Below are 25,124 nucleotides of genomic sequence, written 5' to 3' on the forward strand. Positions count from 1 at the left end.
ACAGCGTATTGTTTGATGCTGTTTTTAATAATCTTATCAAAGATGCCTAAAAGAAATCATATTCTCAACTATAATTTCATTTTTGTAGTGCATTCATACAGCTATCGCTGGAAGATTGGGCATTCCCCTGTGTACACCCACACAATACATTGTGCAACGTACAAGAAAATACCATAGCAAACATCACACCAAAAATAGCACTAGAAATCCAACCTATATACTCCCCCAACATTATTACCTCCTTTCATATCTCATATATACTCCACTAAAACCCAGAATCAATCAAATAGGCCGGCGGGACAGTAGGCCAAACGTCGACCCCATCCAACATCGCCAAAACCATCCCCCCACTCTGATGAACCTGAATATGACAATGCATCAGGAATGCACCGGGATTGACAACATGATACCGAATAACCGTCCAAGTCGGGCCTGTGACAGCCGGCAACGTATGGAAGGTGTCACGATACTGCGGAGTCTGCAGATTGAAGTTACCGGGGATAGCCTGTACAGCTTCTGCGACTGAACTCCAAGTGAAAGTGCCATTCCCCTGACCGATGATAAAATGCTTATTCGAGTGCTTGTGGATCGGATGCGGGGGCTGGAGGATGGTATCTGTTTGGAGAACCAAGTCGATCCAGGTATTATTCCTCGTTCTGATGATCAGATCTTGAGGAATGGAGTTCTGGTTGAAGAGCAAGGGCTGTGCCTCCTCGAGATCGAGACCGTAGCTGGTGTTACCGAGTCTCCAGCGGAAGGCGTTGCCGACTTGGTCGATATTCAGGAAGAAGGTTTGTGCTATGTTGTTGGAAGGGACGAGCGCCGGAAATGGGACGACCTGGGTCTCGTCTAGAAAAACGGTGTTTTCCGTGGCGGGTTGGTTGTTGATTGTGATCCACGGATTGGATGGGCGTGTTAGTCCGGGCGCGCCATGGTATCGCATTATTGCTGTGGTATTGAGGATCTGGTTTATGCTGGCACTGATCATGCGTACGGCGTAGTCCCCCGCTGGCTGGGTGAGGGGGATCAAAACTGAGTAACGGTTTGAGTTTGGGATGGTGACTGCGTTGACCCTTCTTGGTTGGATATATCGTCCGTCTATGGCGTATACCCACATGTCGTGCTCGTCGACTGAGAAGGTGAGCTCTAGCAGGCTGGCTGTGCTGGTGAGATCCCAGCTTACGTATTTATGGGCTGCATTGACAGTTAATATTTCTTGAGGACCTTGGGATGGCACGCAGCCTTCGAACATGGTTGGGGGGATGGCAGCGTAGTTGTGTGGGAAATTGAATACCGTTTCAGTGATATTGGGAGGGAAGCATCTAGTGATGAAGTTAGTTTGCTAATAGGGTTTATCAAGGTAGTCATGGGACCTTGATGGATCAATCTACTCACGCCATATCTGTTAATCTTAAATCATCACCCAGGCTCGTTTTCTGAACGGGTGTTGTCAGAGCATCAATCTCGGCACGTGGCAGACAGGTGATGGACCCTTTGCCGTTAATGAGCAAAGCATTAGCACAGAATGCGTCTGTGCCAGAGGCCATCTCGGCAGCCCAGATCTCCTCCGACGTGAGAACACGCCACTCGGAAAGCAATACGGGACAGGTCACGCTCTCCGCGAGAATCATAGCCGCCAACTGAGCGGGGTCGGTTGTGATAAGACTGAAAGGTTTTTCTACCATTGGAGCGGGGGTGATGTAGATTGGTCCAAAAAGTCCATCTTCGAGAGAGCCACGGTGATGCGCATGATACCAGTATGCTCCATACTCGGTTGCTGTCCACCTATATAGGAACGATGTGTTTGGTCTGATGGATCTCTGCGAGACACCGGGGACCCCGTCAGACCAAGGAGTTCCTAGCTGTTCAATTCCTGGAAGATATCAAGTTAGTATGTGTATGCCAAATAACAAAAAGCCATACAAGAGCTTACCATGGAAGTGTATAGTTGTATTGAATGGGCACCGATTGTCAACGAGAAACTGCACATTATCACCCTGGTTGATCCGCAGCGGGGGACCAGGGAACTGGCCGTTCATCGAAATCACCGGCCTAGTCACTCCTGCGACGGTTCTTTCCGACCATGTCAAGGTAACTGGAAAGAACACCGTAGTTGCAGTTGCCCATTGGACGAGACATAGAAGCCAGAGGGACATGCTTCCTAGAGGGAACTTCATATTGAAAGATGACACTAGACTGGAGGTCTATATCAAATTGAATGGCCTGCTCTTGGTATCCCATACTTTTCACGGATTCCCCCCTTTTATATGGGCCCAGGGAGACTCGTGGCATGGGCATATCCATCTCAATCTCACCTAGACATCTTTCATGCAGGTCTATCGTATTAGATGCAGGATTTTCATGGGAGCCTTTGGCTTCCGAGCTCGTAAAGGCGCAAAGCAAAGGTATATTCTTTCCATACTTTTGTCGGAAACCAAGCCGGTCTTTCGGGAAATAGGCAGAAGGAAAGTTCTGAATTAGCTCGGTTTTCTTTTATTTGAAGCAAGGGACTTGATTGGGAGCAGCAGGGCGAGTCCGGGCGAATGAAGGACTCACAGTTCAAGATACCCATCCCATTTCGGAGATGGTAGTCCCAAAAAGTAGCTTGGCGGTGCTGTGAGGATAAATCTCCGAGGAAGCTGTTGGCACCTGCTTATGTGTAAGCTTAGAAGCCTTAAGCCCAGGTCCGAGACAGGGAATTCTTTCAGCCGCGGCACGTTGCCGAGATAGTGTATCCGGGACGAATGGTGCATGCTGGGTGCAAAGTTTCCATGGCTATGGGAATGGCTGACTTGGGTCAGACACTCTGTCACACAAGTGGCAATCAATACCACTGGTCTGATCAAAGGGCTGTCGGTCTCAGTCGTCATCGCATGTGAGTCAACCAGCCACAAGTCAGGTTTCATGGAAGAAGGGTCGGCGGAAACCTAAATCCCGAACTTATCATGGATGCCACGTGCTGATAACTAAATCAAGATACGCAATTTTTAGGATGAATCAAAAGAATTAGGTGAGGGAGAGTATACGAGGCAGCTAGGGGGGTCAGATTCCAAATTGAACCACCCAAGAGTGAAGTGTGGAAGCTGCCTGGATGGAGCTAAGATCTCAAAAGATAAGTGGGAAACACCAATTGATTTGTAGTATCGTTGAAAACTTGATAAACTTTCAAATACATGTTATGAAACAACAGATATTCCAACAATTTCGTAAATTTGAACTTTTCCTTGCCGTGTATGATGCTGCATGGGGCAAGTCAATAGCCATCGCAATCATTAAAAGTTGCTATTGCTAAAGTACCCCGGTGTGTCATCATGGGTAGCATCCGACGCAGGAGGGTGGCCTACTTTTGAATTGAAAATAGCAACCGGATCTGACGCAGGCACTTCACCCATAAGAGAAGGTGACATGGGCTGACCAAGTAAGCCTCTGTTTGGCCATCCTTGTTGTTCCGGATTTTTGGGACCATCGGCACCATCTAGACGCAAGCCTTCCAAATCATCGGGGTTTATTTCGCCGTAGCTGTCATTCAGTCGTTGGAGGAATTCTGGGTCAAATCCCATTTGTACCAAAGGGTCAGCTGTGCCTTCTCCCGGCATAGACGCAGTGGTCGGAAGACTGCTAGCCCAATCCGTAGAGTACGATGGATCTGCACCAGCTGACATCATCCCTGCACTGCCAGCGTAACTGCCTGATAAACTCCCCGGTCGGCTGGGCCCAGCAGAAGAAAAGCCAGTGCCAGGGAAGCCGTGGCTGCGAAGACTAGGGCTAGAGACTGCAGGACTGTGGGTTGGAGCACCTTGGCATACTGTTCGCGCTAGCACATTGATCTCCCGGGGCGCGGCTCGGAGGCCGCCATTGATGGCGAATGGGGGCTGCATGCCCAAATCAGCAAATTGGATGCTATTGTTGTGCACAGGAGTTTGTAATCCACAGTCACGCTTGAGGACACCCAGCCAAACAATGTTATCTGCGCAGGTCTGGTTCCAAGGATCGTCACATCCATAGATGACGCGGCGAGCTTCTGCTTGTATCATCTGATCTGATGGAACAATACCTTGTGACTTTTGGTTATGGATATATGTAGTGAGTTCAAGAGAAAGGCGATGGTAGCAATTGACATCAGTGGGAACAGGAAGACTAAGTTTGCTACCATCTCCCCTGGATTGTTCGGTGGCCCATGGATCTGGGGAACGCCATTCATAGTCGATCATGTATGGGGGAATGGCGTTTTCAACGCGAGCTTGAATCTGTGGGTCAAAGCCCCAGTCCCCTTGCCATTGAGCCATGGCGGCTCCATTTTTGAAATGACTGGCCAAATGGTCCACTCGATCTTTCCATGTCTGGAAGATGGAGCCACAGAATCCACAGCGGGATTTGATATCTGTATTGCTGCTTTGCCATTTCTCCATGCAGGGCTGAAACTTGGCATTGTGCATCAAGCGGAGGTGTTGGTTGAGATGATCCTTCCGATAGAATGTTCTCTCTTGCACTGTCTTCTCTTGGCAACTGATGAAGTTATGAGTTTCTAGGTGTTCATCGTCTGGATGAGCTGCCAAGCAGAAGATACAAAGCGGTATACCATTTTGTTCAATTGCGCCGCCATGAGGGGAGCATGTCCATTTGTCCAAGACTAGATGAATGGACTTCTCGTGTCGCTGCCAGTCATACTTAGCAGGAAAAGAGTCGGTACAGAAGGTACATTGGTAAGGACGAGCTGATTTAGCCTTGGAATGGGCCAGGGTATTGACAGGCACCGAGGCCTTACGGCGACGGCGACGTTCTTTGCGATCCATTGAGCCAAAGGAATGAGAGGATCGATGAGAGAAGGCAGAAGCAAAAGAGAGATCTGAAATTGATGAGTCGAAACTACTGGCAGAGGCGGTGCACAGTATATGTTCAGAGCTGGCATGGCTTGACTCATTGTTACTAGACCCAGGGCGACGGGGTCTCACGTGACTCGATGGGGCCCGGGGTAGACGCGAGGGATCGAATGGAGGATTGGCAAGGGCACGGGTAATATCGCTGATTGTAGCCGGTTCGTTTTCGGGGGGAGAGTACTTCCAACGCTCAAGGGGCGTCATGAGGGATACGTTGACGGATTGCCTCCTGGGGATGTCCATAGCTCCTGGAACGGGAGAACTACTCCCAGGCGACGAACGAACTTTGCCGCGTCGTCTAGCATTGGCGAGCCAATTGGCAATTTGCGTCCGAGTTAGACCAGTGTCTTGTTTCAGGTCATCTTTCTCTTGTTCGGTAGGATACGGGTTCTCGTTGTGGTCTCTCAGCCAGCCCTTCAAGATGCTGATTGCCTTGCGCGAGAATCGAGCACCACTTTTTTGAGAGCGCGAATCTGGGTCATTGGGATATGCGTTGTATGAAACTGATTTGAGGGCTTTCTTTCCTGTCAGGCTACCTATAGGAACGTGGGCATTCTCTGACACGCTATGTAATGTCTGGAGGAACTTGCCCGTCGTTTTGGCATGAGTGAAACTGCATTCACGATAAAGAGAGATGCAGCAAGTACAGCCATAGTTTAATGTACCGCGCTTTGCCACGAAACAGTCCAGTCCCATTCGCCGACAAAAGTCGCACGGGTCCTGGGCCCGGAACATGGGGTAAACCCCATCGGGGTCGACGGGGTCAATGGGTTGTCCGGCATTCACTTCGGACTGCTCCGGTACCGGGTTGGAGAACTCCAATGTCTGATCATGAATCAGCGAATTCAAGTTGACTGCCTGTTCAGCTTCGTCGAGTTCAATATCAATCGAAGCGACATCGTCGTCTAGTTGATTAGAGCCATGGGCAGACGAGGCGCCTTCGAAATCAAAATATTCCATGCCGTGAGCGATTCCAATGGTGAATGCTGCACAAAGAACAGCTGTTCACCGAATAATGGAATGATAAAGGACACGGTGGAAAGTAGGGGAAGAGTCGGTCAGATGAAAATTGACCGAAACAACCTTAGTCTGGGGTAGAAAGATGGGTGAATAATCAGTTTGGGTGGAGTTCGGGAGCTCCGTGACCTTGGAATGGAAGCTGGGCACCAGCTAGATTCTCGGTGATTCGGCATGGACCGCTCAAGGGCAAACCCCGTTTGGCTCTTTTTTTTTACGATAAGCATCATCGTCACGAGGAAGTATGGTGAAGCACATGGAGTTTCCACTGCATAACTTAAACTTCAAGAAGCTGATTCGAGGAAGTCCAAAGTGAATGGGCTTGGAGTGGATGATCCCAAGCAAAATGGATCAAAAATGAAATCGGCGCGCCCTTCGATGACAACGCTAATCCTATTTAGGTTAGGCTCCACAGTTGTGGGCTGCCAAGCCTGATCCATCTCTCTGTCTCCGCGATATCGGACGTTCGTTTTCTTTATGTGTAAAAGATACTATCTCGAATACGAGATCACAAAGACATTTCAAGTCACTTAGCATCCCCAGGGGCCCACGCCGTGCTCGGAACTTCCGTATGTCCTCGTAAACAAACGCCACGAACTATACGGGATAATTCGTCTATCCGGGTAAATCAACCGTTAGAATATCAGATTAAAAATATCCATTGTCGATATATAAATGAACCCTATCGGAACCGAGTATAACGGGCATTCTAATTTTACCTACTGGTGCTCTTTCCCGCTGACTGAAGCCTACGATTTGATCCAATCCCGGGGCCTTGGTGGCCATTTGACCCCCATCGCGCATACATAACGTTTTGCTACTTCCTTCCGAAGTTCAGTCTGGTATAAGAGGCTAAAATAACTGAGGATATCAGCTATAGAAATACAAATCAAGACTGACGCAATTCTTCGTGTTACCCCTGCATTCAACGCATTCCCTGAATCGTCACTGCCATCCATCCCAGCAGGGAGGAAGAGGCATTCTGAAGGAAAACTTACAAATATCCCACAATACGGGTGGCCTGACCAACGAGGATTCAAGACGATTGTTATCATGATTTGAGGTTAAAGTGACCATGGTTACTCGGACTTTCGGTTATGTGCAAGTAATGGGAATGCAATAGGAAGGATAGCAAACATAATTCATGGCGAACAAGACGTTTATGTAAGTCTTCGTTGCAATGTCAAGACCTCCACGCCATATTTATTCGTCCTTGCTCAGAACCAGCTTTGCCATTTTCCAACATCTCGAAGGTGCGGAGAGTTCCACGATCTATCAATCAACGTTTTAAGTTAGAGCTTGGTCGCCCCGCGTAATGCAACAAAAGATACTTGAAAGCTCAGTCATGAGAATGATACTAGTCAAACTTGCACTTCTTTCAACCCGTTTATATACTTCTCCCAGGCATGAACTCACCTGAATTGAAATATGAGCCAGGAAATGCTAAAGCCACATAAAATTATTGGTTCAATTTCAGTTCCTTGGGTGACACAAAGCCTAGGAATCCAGGCAGTCCAAGCCTAAGCCCTACTCCATTCATCAGGACTTGCTTCCTTCGATTGCTCAATATATCTCCTATTCTACTCTATAGCTAGATATCACTTATATATTTCCCCATGGCTTCGCCATCGAATTTCCCATGGAATTTGAGGGTCTCAATTTGTATTTAGATCGCTCAATAGAATTGTCGGGTGAAAGCTGATATCACCAAACATATGTAAAAGCCAAATGGGACAATAGGGCATTATAATCTGTATCTGACACAAATGACAAGCAGAGTCTAGTCCTCAAAATAAGGCGCGAAGGGATAACACTCAGAAGTGGAGAACCATGGCCACGACCAAGTCGCAGTTGAAGTAAGTTTGCCCAAATGAGCCTTGTGGATGTCTCTCGCTACTTGGATTAAAGCACTGGAACCTGGAATTCTATAGAGTGACACCATCCTTTGTAACGTACCGACTTTGAGTTATTGATTAAGAGTACATAGAGCTGGAGCAATGCTTTTGATTGGAGGCTTGAAATGCAGGCGCAATAATTTAGATGCTCAGGTAAAATTGACATCATAATTTTCTTTTTACAATAACCTAAATCACACTATCAAACTCCATCAACAGCAGAAGCCGATTATTAATATATAAGATATAGAGACCCACTACTACACTATATCTTTCCATATTGCGTTAAAGCATTTGGTGGGGCCGTTTTCTCAAAGATAAGGCATTTTCCCTTAAAATTTGCGGAAAATTGAAACTCAGAACCTGACAAGGTTTAAGCTCGCGGTAATCCAGGCGTCTAGTTCCATTTATATACTTCAATGCCGCGGGTCATATTGAAGCCAGCATATCTCAACTTACTCTCTTTGTTTCATTTGGAAAGCCAGCCATCCTCCCATTATCTTTAAAATGCATCAGGGCGTCGATTCTAAAGAGCGCGATTTGACCCAAATCTCATCGGTTGAGTTAGACCATGATCAATATCCCGAAGGTGGGTTGAAGGCGTGGTCCGTCGTTCTTGGGGCTTGGTGTGCCATGATTCCCTCTATGGGACTTTTAAATAGCCTGGGAGCTCTGCAACCTTGGACAAGCACCCACCAACTGAAGGATTATTCGGAGTCAAGTATCGGCTGGATCTATGGAACCTACACATTCTTCCTTTTCTTAGGAGGTGCACAATTCGGTACGGATTTTCCCGCCACATCGAATCCAGTCTGAACTAACTCTAACTTCAGGTGCAATCCTTGATTCCCATGGGCCTCTATACGTGGTGCTTCCGGGCTCTATCGGGATAGTACTTTCATTAATATTTCTGAGCTTCAGCCAGGGTGTGTTTCTAATATCTATTCGCGTCCCCCATATTGCAATACCTTCACCACGAATGCCCTCACCCCTGAAGAAATAGAATCTGACTGTCAACAAGAATATTATCAGATATTTTTGTCATTCAGTGTCCTCGGAGGAATATCAGCTAGCACGCTTTTCACGCCTCCGTTGGCGGCTGTTGGCCATTGGTTCAATGTTCGACGTGGCTGGGCAACCGGAGTGGCCTGCACAGCAGGAGGCGCTGGGGGTTGTATATTTCCCTTGATAATTCTTTTTGTGGCGCCTCGCATCGGGTTTCCGTGGGCAATTCGAATTATCGCTCTCGTGTGTGCATTGCTGTGCTCAATTGCATGCCTCACGCTCCGGACCAGACTTCCTCCCAAGAAAGCCATTGCATCCCTCGACTTTAAGGCCCTCAAAGATATCAAATACGGATCTGCGACGCTGGCTGTCTTCTTTGCTGAATTTGCCGCTTTCGTCCCAATCACATACGTCACCTCCTATACACTTCATGCCGGCTTCGATGAACAGTTGTCATATGCGATTCTTGTCTTCCTTAATCTTGGTGCTGTATTCGGGCGCTTCCTACCAGGGCTGGTGGCTGACCGTATGGGTCGGTTCAACGTCATGATCGTGAATTGTTGTATGTGTTCCCTATTCACCCTCATCCTTTGGCTTTGCGGTGATCTAGTCGAGCCCAACAACTTGGGGATTGTCATTAGTTACGCTGTGCTGTTCGGCTTCTGGAGTGGTTCGGCTATCAGTATTGCACCTGTTTGCATTTCTCAGGTCTGCGAAATTCAAGATTATGGAAAGAGAGTTGGAACTACATGGACGCTGGTCTCCTTTGGCACCCTCATCGCTCTCCCTATTGCAGGCGCTATTCAGCAGCACAACAATGGGGAGTTCTATGGGCTAATTATTTTTGGAGGTGTTCTCTATATTACGGCCACAATCGCTTTCGTCGTGTCTCGTGGCATTTGCAAAGGATGGGCTTGGGGAACCAAATTTTAGAACGCTTCTACATGTTTACGAAAGGCCTGGGGCAATTAGACCAAAAAATGAATGCATCTATTTTATATATTGGCCAACCATGTATTTGGCTTTAGATCACATATCAAAAGGTTATACATAGAAATGTCTCTTGCACAGAGTATGCTTTTTCCGCCTTTTTTTCTACCTCTATCTATAAAACCGAGAAAAGTGAGTAGTATTGATTTGCAAGTTGTATTCGGCTTACCAATGATACTATGGCAATTTCCATATTCTTAGTCAAATATTGGACGTACGCGGAGAATGTGAAAGGTCATTCGTCAAAAGATTCTCATTGAAGTATTGGATCCACGTATTCGTGTGCGGAAAATTTGATCTTTTCGGGGTCACGTAGAGTGCAGACAAAATAATGGTGAGCCTAGAACCTAATAATCATTATCTACGTACATTCTTAGATACGGCGAGGCATTGTAAGGGAGGAAAAGAGTGGATGCAGTAAACACTGAACATTTTGTAGGACTCTAGGGCTCAGTTGCGCATCGTGGTTTTGTTGGTTTTACAGTAGGGATTAAAAGAAAAGAATGTCAATATCAATGAGCAAATCACATATTTGGTGAGACGATTGGATGGTTGAAATAATCCATCATGGGCAGAGAATTGAAGGGAAAGAAATAAAAATTAAAACCCGGTTGGCGGTTTCAAACACGGGTCTTAGACAGCTAAGGGCGTTTGACTGGAATGCCTTCGTTCTTAACCCAGATCTATAGGTGTAATGTGATTTTTCTGGGGCTATAAAGGAACGTCTACATATCGTGCGTGTCATGTTCGAACGGTAAGATTGAATCCTTCTTCTATCAATTTCCACTAAATGATTTATTTTCATATAATAACATACACAGCTCGATTGCCAATATTGGCTTAAAAACCTTACGTTAAGATTTATCGAAGGGCTCTTGCATTGGTATCTCACGGAACACATTCGATCGTTTAGCTTTGCAGTAGCCTGGCATTTTGAATTACATTGCCCTCCTCCATAATTTTGGATACAGACAGCACCTTTTGCCGAACCTTCAATGGAATATCTGTTTGATTCACTAAGAGAGCCTCACTGGCTGTTTGACCACCAATGCGGATGGAAGAATTAGCTCCTCGACTAGTTAAGTACTGAAGATACGTGGCCTGTATATCGATCCTCTTCGGCCATTCCAAAGAGTGAAATCTTCCTTCCAAATTCAGGAGCTCTTTATTGAATGCTTCGCATACCGCATGCAAAGCTGTTGGTCCGTCCTCGGCACCCATGCGGGCATTGATGTTGGCCCCCGACGCCAATAGCCCCTCAATTGTGGCTCGGCCAGTGTCCAGTAGGGGCTTATTCCATATGCATAAGCCCTTTTGTAGGATATAATGGCTCAATAGTATGGTTGGGTCCACCTTTAAATCCTCAAGGACATAGGTCAAGAGACCTTGCCATGCTGCTAAAACTTGGACTGGTAGGACCTTAGAAACCGAACTTTCAACGTCGTAGGAAGCGAGGGACTCGGAAAGCGTGCCAATACTGACCGCGTGCCGGAGCAGATACTGCACAGCCAGGAGAAAACCTGGACTCGTGGCCAATTTGGTTAGCCCCCACTTCCCGAGGATAAAGTCCAAGCACATTGGGGAAGGGTTCCAATAGCACTGCACCCAAGGCGCACTGTGTATTTGCTCGAGGGCTCCACGGTCTGGAATAGGGATAGGTTGTTGAAGGAGTGCCCCTCGGCTAGCCAGAAATACGAGTCCATCGACTGGGCGTAAGGCATGCGTCGGTTCGTCCCAGTTATCAATAGAATCAACATAGACAAGCGCAGGACTTATGTATCCGTAACGTCTGCTTCCCATGTAGTCTTTTTCAGCTATTTGCGGTGTTGAATGGTTGATGTCTGCGCCAAGATATAAGCATCGCTCGATCACGGCTGTTCCCCGGCTTGACATACATGCCGCAGCGGCCATGATAGGAATGTGCCAAGGCTGACGGACAGGACGGGTAATATGGGGTCCATGAATGGTTCCTCCTTTCTCGATTAGGAGGTCTAGGACTTCAATCTGGGCCTTCTGAATTGCCACAGTCAGGGGGGTCACTAGTCGGTTGCGATAGAAGGAGAATATCCCATTAGGGTCGCCACCGCGGTCCAGTAAAAGGCGCACCGGATCTAGCGGAGAGGCCGATGCCGATTGGGAGATTACCCCTAGCAAAGGTATGGTAAAGGGGGGTGGTGTCGATAGTGTCCCATACAAAGCTGAAGGTCGAGGCCGGCATCCAGGTAGAGGCGCAACAGAGCCCAATCATGTGCGGGGCTGCAAATGCGACTAATGAACTGACGGATAACCCACTTATCCACATCAGGATGATCAATCCGCGCCCCGATACCAAGCAGGTACCGGAAAGCCTCAACTTGTCTCCTAGTTGCTGCCAGATGCAACGTGGATGTTTTGTGGTAACATCCCGAAGAACTAGTGCGCACTTCAACCACGCTAGGGGATGCACCTAAAGATACTAGGCGACAAATGGCTTCGAGATTTCCACGCGAGCACGCCCAGCCCATTGCAAGGTCCATGGCATGTTCTCTGCCGTAGAATATCGGGTCAAGCCGGTGGTATAGCTGTCTGTTTGAGGCTAATAGAGATGCCAAATCACGATCTCTCAAGTGCGATATGATCACATCTAGAAGCTCAGCAGGAAGTTTGTCTATCCGTGCTAGTGTATCCATGGTGTTTTGAATGATTGATAGAAATAGATGGACAGTAGAAAAGAAAAGTGGCTAGATAATATTAACAAATTCGCTTGATCATGCGGTAAAATAGTCGGATATTGCCCTAGCCTCATCGGGCTAAATCCTACTCCAATAACCTCGGAATTTAAATTTTCTCAATAAAATATAAATTTCAGACAAATTTCTCTTAATCACTTTTCCCAAAAATTGGTTTCAGTCTAGACATATCTGTTTGCGCCACATTCGTTGCCTTTCTGGCACCCGCCAAGGCCCTTTGATGCTCGTAGACCATAGGCGTTGCTTGAAGATCATTACTGAGTGAGGTATGGAGAAGACCCAGAACAAGGGTTCCAAAAGTTCTTCGGGTGGTGTGTTGAGATCCCGAAAGCAGAGTGCTTTAGGTCATTTCCAACACGCTAGCGTAGCCATTGGGATTCACGATTAATCGATAGTGCTGGTAGCGTTATATCGTTGGACTCGCAATGACACGATATATAAAGATGGAGAGGTGAGGGTGAGAAACAAGGGCATATAGAGGTGAAGGTCGTCTTATAGAATCACGAATGGGTACATACAAAGACAATGAGCGCTAAATTAGGTTTATGTAGCCAATGATGGCCAATTATCTCATCCAACATCCGATATGGTATAAGTCTAGCTTACGACGGAAAAACCACCGATGTGTGTAGTTTTCCGGGGTAGAATCGTGGCGTTTCCGTATAGTGTAACAGGTAGAGCTTTATAGAACCACGCGAGGTGAAGCAAGTGGATAAAGAACGCTAAGCCGAAAAATGTAAGGCTAATAATAGCACAGCTCTTTATAACCGCCCAATATGGTGTGAAAGGAAGCCTCAGTGGAATGGCCACGATAGTCAAAGTTTCAAAAACCGTGTCGTTTCCACATCGATATTTTGGCTGACTGAGCATGGCGCCAATGTTCACGCTATACCTAGAATTAGGAGGCGCCTACCATTACACCATATCGGGAACAGATGAAAGATTGTTCTGTCAACATCTACACGACCTAAGTGGGGTTTGTTTTCACCCTACTGGTTTCGCATCTCGTGCCTTTGTACTTCACCGTGCGTGGCTCTATATAGTCCCGTCACCATCTTCTCAACGTCAGACCGCCAGATCTATGTCGTTTAGTGCCTAATATAATTTATTACTTGTCACAGACATAGTAGTCAGAAACCCGCCGCCATGATTGGGTAACTGCCGCTTTAGGGGCTGTCAGAAATCTAGCCCTATGGGTCGAGTGGCCCATAGAATTAGCCGCGCTTCCATACGCGGCTCCCTTTCCGGTTACGTCCCAAGGTTAGCAGTCAATTACACGTTTCTGCGAAAATAATACCGTCATTGCTAAGCTTCCTTAGTTGACTAACTGATTCAGTCAACTGCCTGATGTAATAGATAGTCAATCAATAAGAAATTAGTTTCCTAAATTCTCTTTGACCGTGTTTCAGCTGTCACCTCAAGACTATCATCACTTTTCCATGTTATCTGTCTACAGTCTGATACCCGTGAAATTTACTACTACGAAGATGTTTTCCAGCTTATATAAACTCCCTAATGAGGAAATTTTCTTAGAAGACCTCCCTTCGAGTATACCAAGGTATAAATATGAGGGAGGAACGCAATTCTGCATGATCATGGATATAGAGATCCGCCGGCTTGAAAAGTCTATGATTGCTCAAGTCCAGCAACGAGCTGCTCCTCAGGAGAAAACTGACCATCCGGGAATCAAGGACGATTCCCTGCTATCTCGTCCCATCCAAAGGGGGAATAGAAAGCAGACCTATCCCCGTCGAGTCACGCGTTCCTTCCTAAAAGCCGAATCTCCTAACTTCATTTCTGTCCACCAGCCGAGCGACTCATTTGATCAAACCTACAATATTCCAGATGGCGAGCTTCCCAGTGATTGTGTCCTCTTCTACATCCCTGGCCGTTCAATCCAATCTGATATTCTTGATTCCCCTATGCTGTCTCTCCCCAATCGCTATTCCTTCGACATCGCAGCAAATCTTCTGCTTGTCAAGATGGTCACAATAATCCACTCTGACATCGGTCAGTTTGTCAACCTGGCGCTGACCCGCGTTATTACCCAAATGGGTCTTGCAGCCTGCGTTCGCTTTTACGCCGGGGCCACAATCAGGGAGGAGGGCCGTGGCAAAGAAGGAGATCAAGGCTGGGGACCTATTCCAGTTCCTCAAGGCTTTTCCGATAAGCCTACGGTGACCCTAGAGGTGGGAGTTTCTGAGTCTCACGTAAAGCTCCGGCGAGACGTTGACTGGTGGCTGCACCCAGCCAAAGGCAATGCCAACACAACAGTCACAATCAAGGTCGACAGGAAGCGTCCCCGGCTTATGATTGATCGATGGGAGCGTATCGATGGAGTGGTTCAAAGCACTCAGCAGATCGAAATCTCAAAAGTCAATGGACAAATTGTAATGGCCAATGACTCTCTGACCATTCCCTTTGAATCTCTTTTCCTACGGCAGCCAGCTGGAAATGAGACCGACATTACTCTGGATAGAGAGACTCTTCAGGAACTAGCAGATAGAACATGGCGTTTACAGAGGCTCTAAGATGGGATTCTCTGGTTATTCCTCGCTAGTTATTCGCTGGATATTACACTTATCAGAATTTAACACTCTTATTGTTCTCTTTCTCTTCCTCTGTCTTCTCACTTTCATCTTGTATATTAAGCAGTTCAATATTTTATTTGTTGTAGTCTTTTATCTACTATTCCCCTTCCCTGGTTCATGGTCTATTAGTCTATTATTCAGCGCCCGATTGGAGAGCCCCGTTCAACACTCAAGTGATGGATTGGCTACCTTTTTCGCCTAGACTCAGCCCGATTAGTATAGTATTTTAAAATATTATTCAAATGAAAAGAAAAATGAAAGAAGTATAAGGCCTATTAAAAAGTGTACTCTAAAAGGATAGGAGAGTTCGTTAGAATTCAAGCAGTTGGGTGCTAAGCACCGTACATGGGCATTTGTTACTGAGTGGGTAGGTGCCGAAGGAATTCATATCTAGCTATGTGGCCATATTGTCTGGCCCAGTCAGCGGCAGTCCTACCCAGAGGATCTCTGACGGCAACGCGCCCTGTGAGACCAAGAGCTTGACAGAACCTCACATTCCTTTTGCAGAAGCATATTGGAGGAGCACACCTATTCTACTGTGCATTTAAAAAGAATACTCATGTTAGAGGTCATGTGACCTATCTTGTTTGCTCCCGGCTATCTAGTCATCTCCGCAGTTTAGTCTCTGTCTTTATTTGACTATCGCGGTGGATGAATGTATTGTGGGGTAATGGACAGTTTTAGAGTCGAAAGCTAAGATGAAAATAAGGCAGGAACTTAGGAGAGCAGTTTTCCATGGTTAATAACAAAGCCTTAACTGGACTCAGGTTGAGTTCGCCCACCCCCGTGGGATAGGGGTTTGGCTATTCTGTAAAGTGGTAGATTGCAGTCGCGGGCTCGGAGAGGAGTCGACCGAGTCACATACAGGGAAAGGGGGGTGGCAGAGCTCAGGAGCTCAGTGATCCGGGTCAATAGCAAGAATTCCTCGCCTATGAGTCGTAGGCAGGAGGGAGAGAAAAAGGAAATCGGAGCTGTTTGATGGCAGGGGTTGAAGGGTCTATATAGAACCACGCACGCGTACGAGGGACTGTCAGCGCTAAACCGCAAAGGAACACATTAAACCTAATAGCGTAATTTGATATATCCGTCCGATATGGTGTAGTGGCTAACATCGCCGTCTCTCACACGGCAGCCGGGGGTTCGATTCCCCCTATCGGAGTTTATCGTGTGATATCTTTTTGTGTACAGTGTCTTTTGTGCTAATGTTTTTACTAGAAGCATAGAGAGAAGAAAGTGATTGTGTGCTGTAAATAAAGAACATGTAATTTAAGGTTTTGTCCTGCATATAAAAAAATTTGATATGCAAAAGTACGAATCCTTCATTCAGCCTCCTACATAGATACTCTCCTTCGCCTCTCACTCCACCTCATTAATAATTACGTTGTAACGGTATTTGAATTATTACTGTTTGCTATTTTTTTGCAGTAAAAATATTTTTATCTGAAAAAAAAAATACCTGCACAGCCATCACCCGACGTTGGCTATACGCACACACTTATTATGAAGGCGACACATTGTGTACGCAACGTACAAAAAGATATCTCACGATATACTCCGATAGGGGGAATCGAACCCCCGGCTGCCGTGTGAGAGACGGCGATGTTAGCCACTACACCATATCGGATATTGTTGAGTAACTCGGGCCGAAAGGATATTATCGGGATCTGCGGTATGAAGTGGAGTAGTCTCCCATTTATATGCAGGACAAAACTATAAAAATTACATGTTCTTTATTTACAGCAAGCACACAATCACTTTCTTCTCTCTATGCTTCTAGTAAAAACATTAGAAGTAAAAGACACTGTACACAAAAATATATCTCACGGTAAACTCCGATAGGGGGAATCGAACCCCCGGCTGCCGTGTGAGAGACGGCGATGTTAGCCACTACACCATATCGGATATTGTTGAGTAACTCGGGCCGAAAGGGTATTATCGGGATTTGTGGTGTGGAGTGGAGTAGTCCTCCCATTTCTATTGGATAACCTCCAATGGTTGCTTATAGGACGAGGTATCATGTCTTGGATATCAATGATTCACTCTATATTGAGTTTCGGGTAGGATGTCTATCGCAGGCGAGCGCTCGCTGTCTGTCGCATTCGAATGCCGGTCTTGTCAATGTTCACATGCGGGTCATCTGAGGGTATTCGATCCACCCTCTTGGGGAGCGTTGGGTCTATACTCCAAAACATGCTGTCCGAACCACAATGCAGGTGATTGTATTTGGCCCGTTGTAGTGATCTTCCACGGTTCCGTGACGTACATGTTCCCTCGGCTGCCTCCCTATCCTACCGCCGATGACCGCCGTAATTCACTGTGACAATCTAGCACAAATATATATATGTGCATGCAGTTCACCAGTGCACTATACTTAGCGCCACTTGAATATCATCACCATAAGCGTAAGTAGAATCTTTCGCCAGGGAAACAGGAACTAAGAATTTTGGGGATTTGAAATAACATACCCCGTAGCTATGCTATCAACATGCCGTGCACAGAACGAAGCGCATAGTTAAACCACAAACTATTTTGGTTGAATTTATTAACATTCATTAATTATTATCCTGGGATATAACCTTGGAATTTAAATGCAACCACGGAGTACACCAGGCGCTAATAGACAGGCATGGGGGACTCGAAGTCTTGACTCCTAGTGATTATATTAGTTTGACTTGCATCTGCAAGATGTGGGTCTTTCTATTTTACTAGAATGCCCTTTCAGTTGTCTTTGTTGCATGTCTCTTTTCTATTTTGGGAAAAATATGCCCCCTTACTTTCATACACGTTGTTGTCCACCGAGTATCCGATTAAGAGTGCAAAAATCGCTATAGTAGGCCGGTACTTCGATTCTATAAAAACGAAATAAAAAAATTCCTCTGACCCGGGATCGAACCAGGGACCTCAAGATGACAAGTTCTTTGAAGAACCTAGCAATTACAGTCTTGCGCTCTTCCAGCTGAGCTATCAGAGGAGTTGATATGTTAAGGAATATGTTTTTAAGTATTATAAACCTGAAGTTGAGCATTTGAAGTTATCGGCAAAGATCGGAGATTTTCTTATCGAATTTCTTATATCAGAAATCTTGGAAGTATTGACATGTGAAACCGGACTTTTTTGTTGAACTATTTTAGTCTGTTTTTCTTTTTCCCATTCGGATTTTACCCCCAAATCCAAACGAGTTTACATATATCTGGGAAATAGTCAACCGTCAATCTCAATATTACACTGCCAATGGAGTACCCGGGACTCGCTATTTTCCCCATCCCGGCATCAATTCGGCGTCGACTGCCCCGCCTATATTCTTCCCGGGCCGTGCCCAAGCCCGAGTCAAACGGGGATCAGCGCCGTGGACCGGCCTCTTTATCCGAGCCTCATCTACTATGTCACAACCAATTTTCTACACCAGTAGCACCCGAGCCCCAAAGGCCTTCCACGGCCAGCGATGACTTGGATTCGTTCGACTCCGGCTCCGTGGGGTCAGATAGCCCCCGAGAGGGAATGGGATCCCCGACGAAATACGAGACCGAGTCTGGCCTACGGTGGAATCGAGTGGTGCCTGGTGAGTCCTCCGGGAGTTGATATATAAAATATTCGTTGCATGGGTTTTATTGACTGGCTGTGAAGCATTCAATCTTCTCCGCAATGCGGGATATGAAGCCCAGCAGCCACAGCCTGATGGCCGCCTGGCTCGATCTCTCTACGTTAATGCTCTGGTTTATCTTCTTGATGCTTTACCTTCCGACTTGTCCGATGAGGAAACTTCTATGCTTCAGCGTCATATCCCAGAGCCGGTCAAAGTTGGGTTAACAACTTACGCCCCGCCGCCCGGGTATATGGATGGCGCGCATCATAAAATAAGCCCCCAGCCAAGATCATATTTGCATAAGATTCTCGCCACGATGATTGTGCAGGTCTTCATCCTATTGCAGTTCCTTCTACCATATGCAAAGATGTTAATGCGCCAATTATATGAGTATGAGCGGACACATCGCATTACTGAGCGCATTGTGGCTAGTACACTGGAGGCAGCTGACGGGTTGGGGAAAGGCGGTGTTAATATTGGAGCTGCCGTTTGTAACTTCAATGAAGGGCGGGTTGGTACTGCTCTCTCGAATTTCGCAGCTTGGTGGATGGAAGGCATAGCTGGAGGGATATACGAGGGAGTTGGTGAGGGGATGGTGCATTGGGGTCTTTTGGGGAAAGAAGCTGATTTAGATAGACTTCCCTTACAGGCAATGAGTACGTAGATAGATCAAATAGACATACTTTAGATTAGATTATGTCCTAACGACAGCAATGATTCATATGGACTTTGGATGACCAGAACGATAGAAGCCCAAGACATAAAGCTGGATTACTCAATCTTTCGCAAAATCGAGAGCCGCATGGGAGAGAAGCCGTGTTGTATCAACAACTTCGATTCCGCAGTTTTGTTCTGTGAGAACAAGCGGCAACTCGGTACATCCAAGGATAATACCATCACATCGTGTAGCAAGTTCCTCCGCAATGCGCACTAACTCGCTGCTCGTCTCTTCCAGGAAGATTCCACTAATCAACTCGTGTAAAATTGCATCCATGACAATTGCCTGGTCATTGTCAGACGCATAGACCGCAGCCATGCCCCTCTTCTGTAGCGGACCATCATAGAGACCGTTTTTGACAGTCCAGGTTGTGCCTAGTACTCCAACGTTCTTGTAGCCTTGCCCTTTGCAGTGATTTGCAGCGACATCGAGGATACTAAGAATAGGGATGTTTGACTGGGCCACAATGTCGTCGAAAACGATGTGTGGAGTGTTGGCACTGATGATGGCGAACTCCGCACCAGCTTTGGCGGTGCGGTTGATCGAGTCGGCTATCAATTCGACCAGTGACTGATTGTCACCGGACTTGAGTGCTTGTTCCAGGTCTCCGTAAACAGGAGTGTGGGTGACTATTTGAGGGTAAGCAATGCCCCGCCGCGCTGCTTCTCGTCCGATTTCTTGATGGGCGATGACCCCGCCTTCAATGGTTGGGATGCAAATTCCAATGGTTTTCATCTTGACTGTTTTGAGAAATGAAGTAGGGAAGATATTAAAGCGGATGTAGGCAAAATGTGTAACACTTCTGGTCTAGCTACATGTACCTGCGTAGACTGCCTTCTGCCTTCCGGCTTACGTTACCCATGAGCATCATCCTCAACACTAGGGACTGGTTTCTGGTAATAATCCGACAATGATGACGCTTTTGACTATGAGCCCAGCGCCAGACTAGGCAATTACTTCGCGTATGACTGGATGGCCCGCTACGGAACACATAGTAGTACGATTGAACCCACAAAAGAACAAAGGATTCATGAATCGTAGATCTACATACAGAAAAGTATCCTCAGCGAGCCTATATATTACTCATTATACATACAATCGCCCACACAAGCCCTACACAGATCTATCATATCAACGAACCTCCTCTGTCCGCCGCTCCGAATCAACGAGCCAAGATCCCCCGCCAGCAGCATGATTACCGCCAGCGGCACTAAGGCTAACAGTAGTCTTCTTCAAATCTGGGAGAACTAGAACCGTTTCGCCATGGTTGCGGTAGTCAACCTCACAAGGGATTGAGCGACGAGACGGCGCCATGGAACCAGCGGCATCAGTCGCAGGCGGCGAGGTTGGGAGCTGAGGTGCCGAGGGGAAGAAGGTACGGATTTCAAGACCCGGGAGAAGGAGATGGCCTGGTTTCTGGGGGAGTAGGAGGACGGTGAAGCGGGTGATTTCGCCGTCCCGTGCGAGGAAGTTGCCCCGGCGGCGGCCACCTATTTGCCACTGGTCTGGATTGGCGTGGATCTCGTAGGAACATTCGAGAGGCTGATCCGCGTTTTCGCAAGTCGCTGGAGAACACCAGCGCCGTGTGTGGCGGAGACATAGCTCGGCGGTGATCATCTGGCCAACAGCGGCGTGGGTGGAGGGCCCTGAGTCAGTGGTGGGTTTGGGTTGGAGCTGGAGGTCGGCTGTGTGCACGACTTGGATCTCGGGGACGTCGACGGGGATGATGATACGACGAGTTGGGATGGTGGGTTGTGCGGGGAGGAGGATGGTGGAGTTGTTCTATTTCATATGTGAGTAAAATAGCTGGGTGGATATACTCGAGTTCGTTATTACCTGGTGCCAGTCCTTGAGCCACTGTCGTACATCTTCGCCTGGTACTTTCAAAACTCCGAGCAGATCATCCCATCGCACAGTCTGATATGGCAGCATGTTTACCTCTCGAATGAGCCCAATGGCTTCCATCTCATTCGTGGATAGCTGTGCGCGGAAACTGCTGACAATGTGCGATGTGAGCAGCGCTGCATACTGGCGGAATGGACTGGAGTCAATAGAAGCAGCGAACTGCTTTTCGACTGCATCGAGACACTCATCGTCGACACATGTGAAGTCAACACTCAATTGAAGGCTACGCGGTGTTGATACGGCCGCGTTTTCTTCATTGTGGCGAATTTTGTAAAGAAGAGATGCAGGCTGCTTGGGGAAAACATCAAGGGCGACAGGACCCGTGATGCTGGACTGCACATCGTAAATGTCTGAGCTGGGAAGGCTGCAGTTCATGATACGAAGCGGGATCAGCATAGCCGGGCTGATGGTGAAACGCGAGAATAGGAGTTCATCCTTGAAAATGTCTTGCACGTTGACCGATATAGGTAGCGTTGAGACAACAGTGAATGACGCCGAGGAAGCGAATCGGCCTTGCTCGGTCTCATACCCGATCTCTGCTCGCGCCGAGAGGGTCGAAAATGCCTCCTCTACAGTGTAGGGGATACGCAGTCGGATGAATGACCGCGCCGGCAATTGCCCGAATTCGATAATGCTCGACTCATGGTTGGCATCCACCTCGAGCTTGCCATCCACAACTTCTGTTTCTGCAAGGCGAAGTCGTAGGCCTGCAGTAGCTGGCCGGACACGGATCGTACCACTCTTGATATCATTTCGTCCGCTGTCAAGTTCTAGCTCCAGCGTCCGCATGGCCTGGAGGTTAATAAGATGCGGTGACACGATCTTCGCCTGCAGGGCTTCGGCCGAAGGGTAACAATAGATGTACGGCTGGTCGTCAATTTCCTCCGAGTCTTCCGTTTCCCGGAAGCCAACTGGTAGGTTGGAGTCTCGCCCGCCGTTGAAGTTAAAGACAAGGTTGCCAGCCCTCATCTCCAGACGGTCAATGAAGTACTTGCCTTGAAGTGTTGTCTGCATATAAGTTAGTTATTGGTATCGAATGCTATACTACGAGTACTCACCGAGGAGTCAATCAAAATCTGGGTTGATGATGATTTCACCACGAACTTGGCTGAGCTCTCGATCCAGTGCTCAGAATGCTGAGAGCTGTTAGCGCTAACCAGTCGAACCTTGAGATTGTCAATCTCAATCTGCTGGCCCAAAATGAATCGCAAGGACAATTGGATCTGGAATCCATCCTTGTTGTTATACAGTCGAATGGCCGGGTCGACACGGAGGTCGGCAAAGAAGTCTGTCAAGGAAGCAGGTATGTCCTTTTGAAGAGAACCAGACGCTTCAAACAAACCACGGACATGTTCGTCCAACATTTCCTGTTCAATAGAAGGAATCGAGCCAGCCACGGACTTTTGCCTGACTGACAATTGCGCCTGCGCATATGTAGCAAATTTGGAAAGCAACCGTATCATCAGCCGAACGTAGTCCTCGTTCCGTTTGAGCTCCTTCAGGCATCGCGCGTGGAGTTCCAACATGCTTCCTTCTAGAACAACCCAGTACTTGGAGCCATAGAAGGGAGCCATCCGATAGAAATAGGAAGCAGCAGACTCGTAGTCTTTCCGGCGATATCGTAGAATAGCAATTTCGGCTAGGGCCTGTTCGACAGAGTTGACACGGTTGGCTGCCATATGATGGCGGATTAAACGGTCTGTGAGATCTTCGTAGAGGAACAGGTAGGCATCTTTTGACTTTAGTGCGGCTTTGAGGCCAGAAAGCTTGATGCCTACAAGCGATGATTGCTTCTCCTCAGAAGCTATCTGTGACTCTTCAGTGTCATCGCCGTCCAATGAGATCTCGGTAAGGCCACTAGCCCCAGAACGATGGCGCTCATCAAAGAGGAGACCGAGGTTGTTCCAGCTCTCAGCCCAGCCCCGTCTGCGAGCAATCTCCTCAAGGGACCGCCGAGCCAGCAGAAGCAATTCCGCTCTCCCGGATGATAGCTGCTCAGAACCAGTCTTCTGTGTGGGAATAGGCACGGGCTTAGGGTGTTCCATAGTCGACCGCCGCTGCATCAAACCCACGCTATCGGAGATATCCTGGGTCACTGGCCGGGAGGGTCGGGCACCCACTATGAGGGAACTAGAGCGGCGAGGCACATCGGCACGGGAATCTGCCATTGTGACAGCGGCGGCTTCACTCGATTGTGCAACGGCATGCAGAGAGGATTCGGGGAGCATGAGTGTTGGAGTAAAGGTTTGACTCAGGATCTGGAAAGCTGCCGAAAATGCCCACGAGGACACTAGATTGTTGATAATATCTGTCTTGCTATCATGAACCACCTCCGCTAGGCCGCATTCGAGATCATAGCGGAGGGTACGAGCAGCTAAGCCGATAAATTCCGTTGCTCTTGCACAAATCTCAGCTAGCACAATGAGATTTTCGGGCTTCTTGCCTGATCTCGCCGCGTTGGCATCCGCCTCAGATTCGCTGCTGATCAGTGACGGAGCTCTCGCGGCTCGGAGTAGTAGAGTCAGTTGACGAGAGAAGATGTATGTGCGGAAATCGAAGATAGAGATATCGCTTGCCAGGATCATTTCCCGGTAGGATATCTTGTTGGAATTGAATGGGAAATCCCTCGGCTGAAGCTCCGAAAAGAGAGTCCCATCATCGTCATTGCTGTCGCTGTCATCTGAAGCCCCAGTCTCCAATGCCTTTTTGGCTATCTCAGCCCAGTTTTTACTGGTGACCGAGAGTGCACCACTATGTTGGTCACCACTTCCATCGAGCTGATCTCGAATGGCCGCATCCAAGCCAACAGCTAGCTCATCGTATCCAGCCAGCGCATCTTCGAAGAGGCCCACATTCTCGAATCCCCTAGCAAGACCTTCCTTAAGGATGAAGAACGTGCAGAAGTTCCAGCCAGGCAAACTGCGCTGAGAGTCTTTCTCCTTTATATCCTCCTCGTATTGAGCCACGCGCAAATCAAACGAAGCTAGAATCCCGTTCTTTATTTTATCAATCAAATCCTCCAATTGCTCGCCCAATTCAGGCGATTTGGTCCCCTGCTTCGGAAGACGCAATTGAGCCACACGATCCACAGCAGTCTTAGACGACCCATTAAAGTCAGCCTTTGCCTTCTCCAGCACCGTAGTTGAACCACGGCCCCATTTGGAGGTAGGTGTGGCCGCCTTCTCCGTAGCGTCACCATCCGGTACCACGTGCAAGATAAGCCACTCAAACGCATCGTGCTTTTCCTGACTAGTAGTTGCCGGCTGCGAGCTTTGGGAAGACGCGTTGGCCTTGATCCATTCGCGAAGGTTCCGTCGGGCCGTCGCTTTGTAGGTTTCGTTGTCGTCGCATCGGAGGAGATAAACTTTCAGGTATGGTGTCTGTCGTAGACCGGGGATCTGGTGTCTGCGATGGGCGACCGTGCCATGGACAGTATCGCTCGATGACTTGCGTTCGTCTGATTCTTGCGCGGGTGTGAAGCCGATGCGGAGCGACTCGATTGACCGCACGGGGCGGGTTGGCGATTTCCAGTGGAGGTTTTTTAGGGGGAGCTTTGATTCAATCACGGGTTGGATAAGCGGAAATAAACCCGAGGGATCTGTGTATTCAACTGTGTTGTATGGTCAGAGCAAGCTTCATTCGTCTTAATCACGTTGGTCATACCCGTTACATTGCTCGAAGCCTGCGAAGGGTCCATGATTTCCCGGGCGCAATACGGGAAGTGTCCAATTGTCTTCAGGACATCTCAAAACTCAAGGTGCATAAGGAGCTTTAATGCGCCTGGAGTTAAGGGGAAAAGTTGCGGGGTGAGGGA

The 25,124-nt window shown here is 47.8% G+C and overlaps 9 protein-coding genes across 9 annotated transcripts; 3 read left to right on the plus strand and 6 right to left on the minus strand.

The window, feature by feature from the left end:
• Positions 1–265: 265 nt before the first annotated feature.
• Positions 266–2,177, minus strand: N7447_003458 (multicopper oxidase; the record flags this gene model as incomplete). The annotated part of the gene is made up of 3 exons (XM_057227733.1): positions 266–1,322; positions 1,396–1,873; positions 1,934–2,177. The coding sequence occupies 3 exons, from the start codon at positions 2,175–2,177 to the stop codon at positions 266–268; spliced, it is 1,779 nt and encodes a 592-aa protein (XP_057087074.1).
• A 1,095-nt stretch (positions 2,178–3,272) lies between these two features.
• On the minus strand, positions 3,273–5,837 carry N7447_003459 (putative homeobox and C2H2 transcription factor; the record flags this gene model as incomplete). The annotated part of the gene is made up of 1 exon (XM_057227734.1): positions 3,273–5,837. The coding sequence occupies one exon, from the start codon at positions 5,835–5,837 to the stop codon at positions 3,273–3,275; it is 2,565 nt and encodes an 854-aa protein (XP_057087075.1).
• A 2,459-nt stretch (positions 5,838–8,296) lies between these two features.
• N7447_003460 (putative oxalate/formate antiporter) lies at positions 8,297–9,727 on the plus strand (the record flags this gene model as incomplete). The annotated part of the gene is made up of 2 exons (XM_057227735.1): positions 8,297–8,570; positions 8,715–9,727. 2 exons carry the CDS (start codon positions 8,297–8,299, stop codon positions 9,725–9,727), a joined length of 1,287 nt encoding a protein of 428 aa, XP_057087076.1.
• Positions 9,728–10,693: 966 nt separating this feature from the next.
• On the minus strand, positions 10,694–12,453 carry N7447_003461 (uncharacterized protein; the record flags this gene model as incomplete). The annotated part of the gene is made up of 2 exons (XM_057227736.1): positions 10,694–11,931; positions 11,979–12,453. The coding sequence occupies 2 exons, from the start codon at positions 12,451–12,453 to the stop codon at positions 10,694–10,696; spliced, it is 1,713 nt and encodes a 570-aa protein (XP_057087077.1).
• Positions 12,454–14,000: 1,547 nt separating this feature from the next.
• N7447_003462 (uncharacterized protein) lies at positions 14,001–15,044 on the plus strand (the record flags this gene model as incomplete). The annotated part of the gene is made up of 1 exon (XM_057227737.1): positions 14,001–15,044. The coding sequence occupies one exon, from the start codon at positions 14,001–14,003 to the stop codon at positions 15,042–15,044; it is 1,044 nt and encodes a 347-aa protein (XP_057087078.1).
• Positions 15,045–16,585: 1,541 nt separating this feature from the next.
• N7447_003463 (uncharacterized protein) lies at positions 16,586–17,076 on the minus strand (the record flags this gene model as incomplete). Its single annotated transcript, XM_057227738.1, has 2 exons — positions 16,586–16,814; positions 16,907–17,076. 2 exons carry the CDS (start codon positions 17,074–17,076, stop codon positions 16,586–16,588), a joined length of 399 nt encoding a protein of 132 aa, XP_057087079.1.
• Positions 17,077–18,335: 1,259 nt separating this feature from the next.
• Positions 18,336–19,351, plus strand: N7447_003464 (uncharacterized protein; the record flags this gene model as incomplete). Its single annotated transcript, XM_057227739.1, has 2 exons — positions 18,336–18,663; positions 18,729–19,351. The coding sequence occupies 2 exons, from the start codon at positions 18,336–18,338 to the stop codon at positions 19,349–19,351; spliced, it is 951 nt and encodes a 316-aa protein (XP_057087080.1).
• Positions 19,352–19,462: 111 nt separating this feature from the next.
• Positions 19,463–20,140, minus strand: N7447_003465 (aspartate/glutamate racemase family protein; the record flags this gene model as incomplete). Its single annotated transcript, XM_057227740.1, has 1 exon — positions 19,463–20,140. One exon carries the CDS (start codon positions 20,138–20,140, stop codon positions 19,463–19,465), a length of 678 nt encoding a protein of 225 aa, XP_057087081.1.
• Positions 20,141–20,536: 396 nt separating this feature from the next.
• N7447_003466 (putative TMEM1 family protein) lies at positions 20,537–25,007 on the minus strand (the record flags this gene model as incomplete). The annotated part of the gene is made up of 4 exons (XM_057227741.1): positions 20,537–21,187; positions 21,242–22,318; positions 22,369–24,920; positions 24,974–25,007. The coding sequence occupies 4 exons, from the start codon at positions 25,005–25,007 to the stop codon at positions 20,537–20,539; spliced, it is 4,314 nt and encodes a 1,437-aa protein (XP_057087082.1).
• Between the last annotated feature and the right edge of the window lie 117 nt (positions 25,008–25,124).

The sequence above is a fragment of the Penicillium robsamsonii genome, assembly GCF_028829455.1.
Source record: "Penicillium robsamsonii strain IBT 29466 chromosome Unknown utg000002l_segment0_segment0, whole genome shotgun sequence".
Taxonomy (NCBI): domain Eukaryota; kingdom Fungi; phylum Ascomycota; class Eurotiomycetes; order Eurotiales; family Aspergillaceae; genus Penicillium; species Penicillium robsamsonii.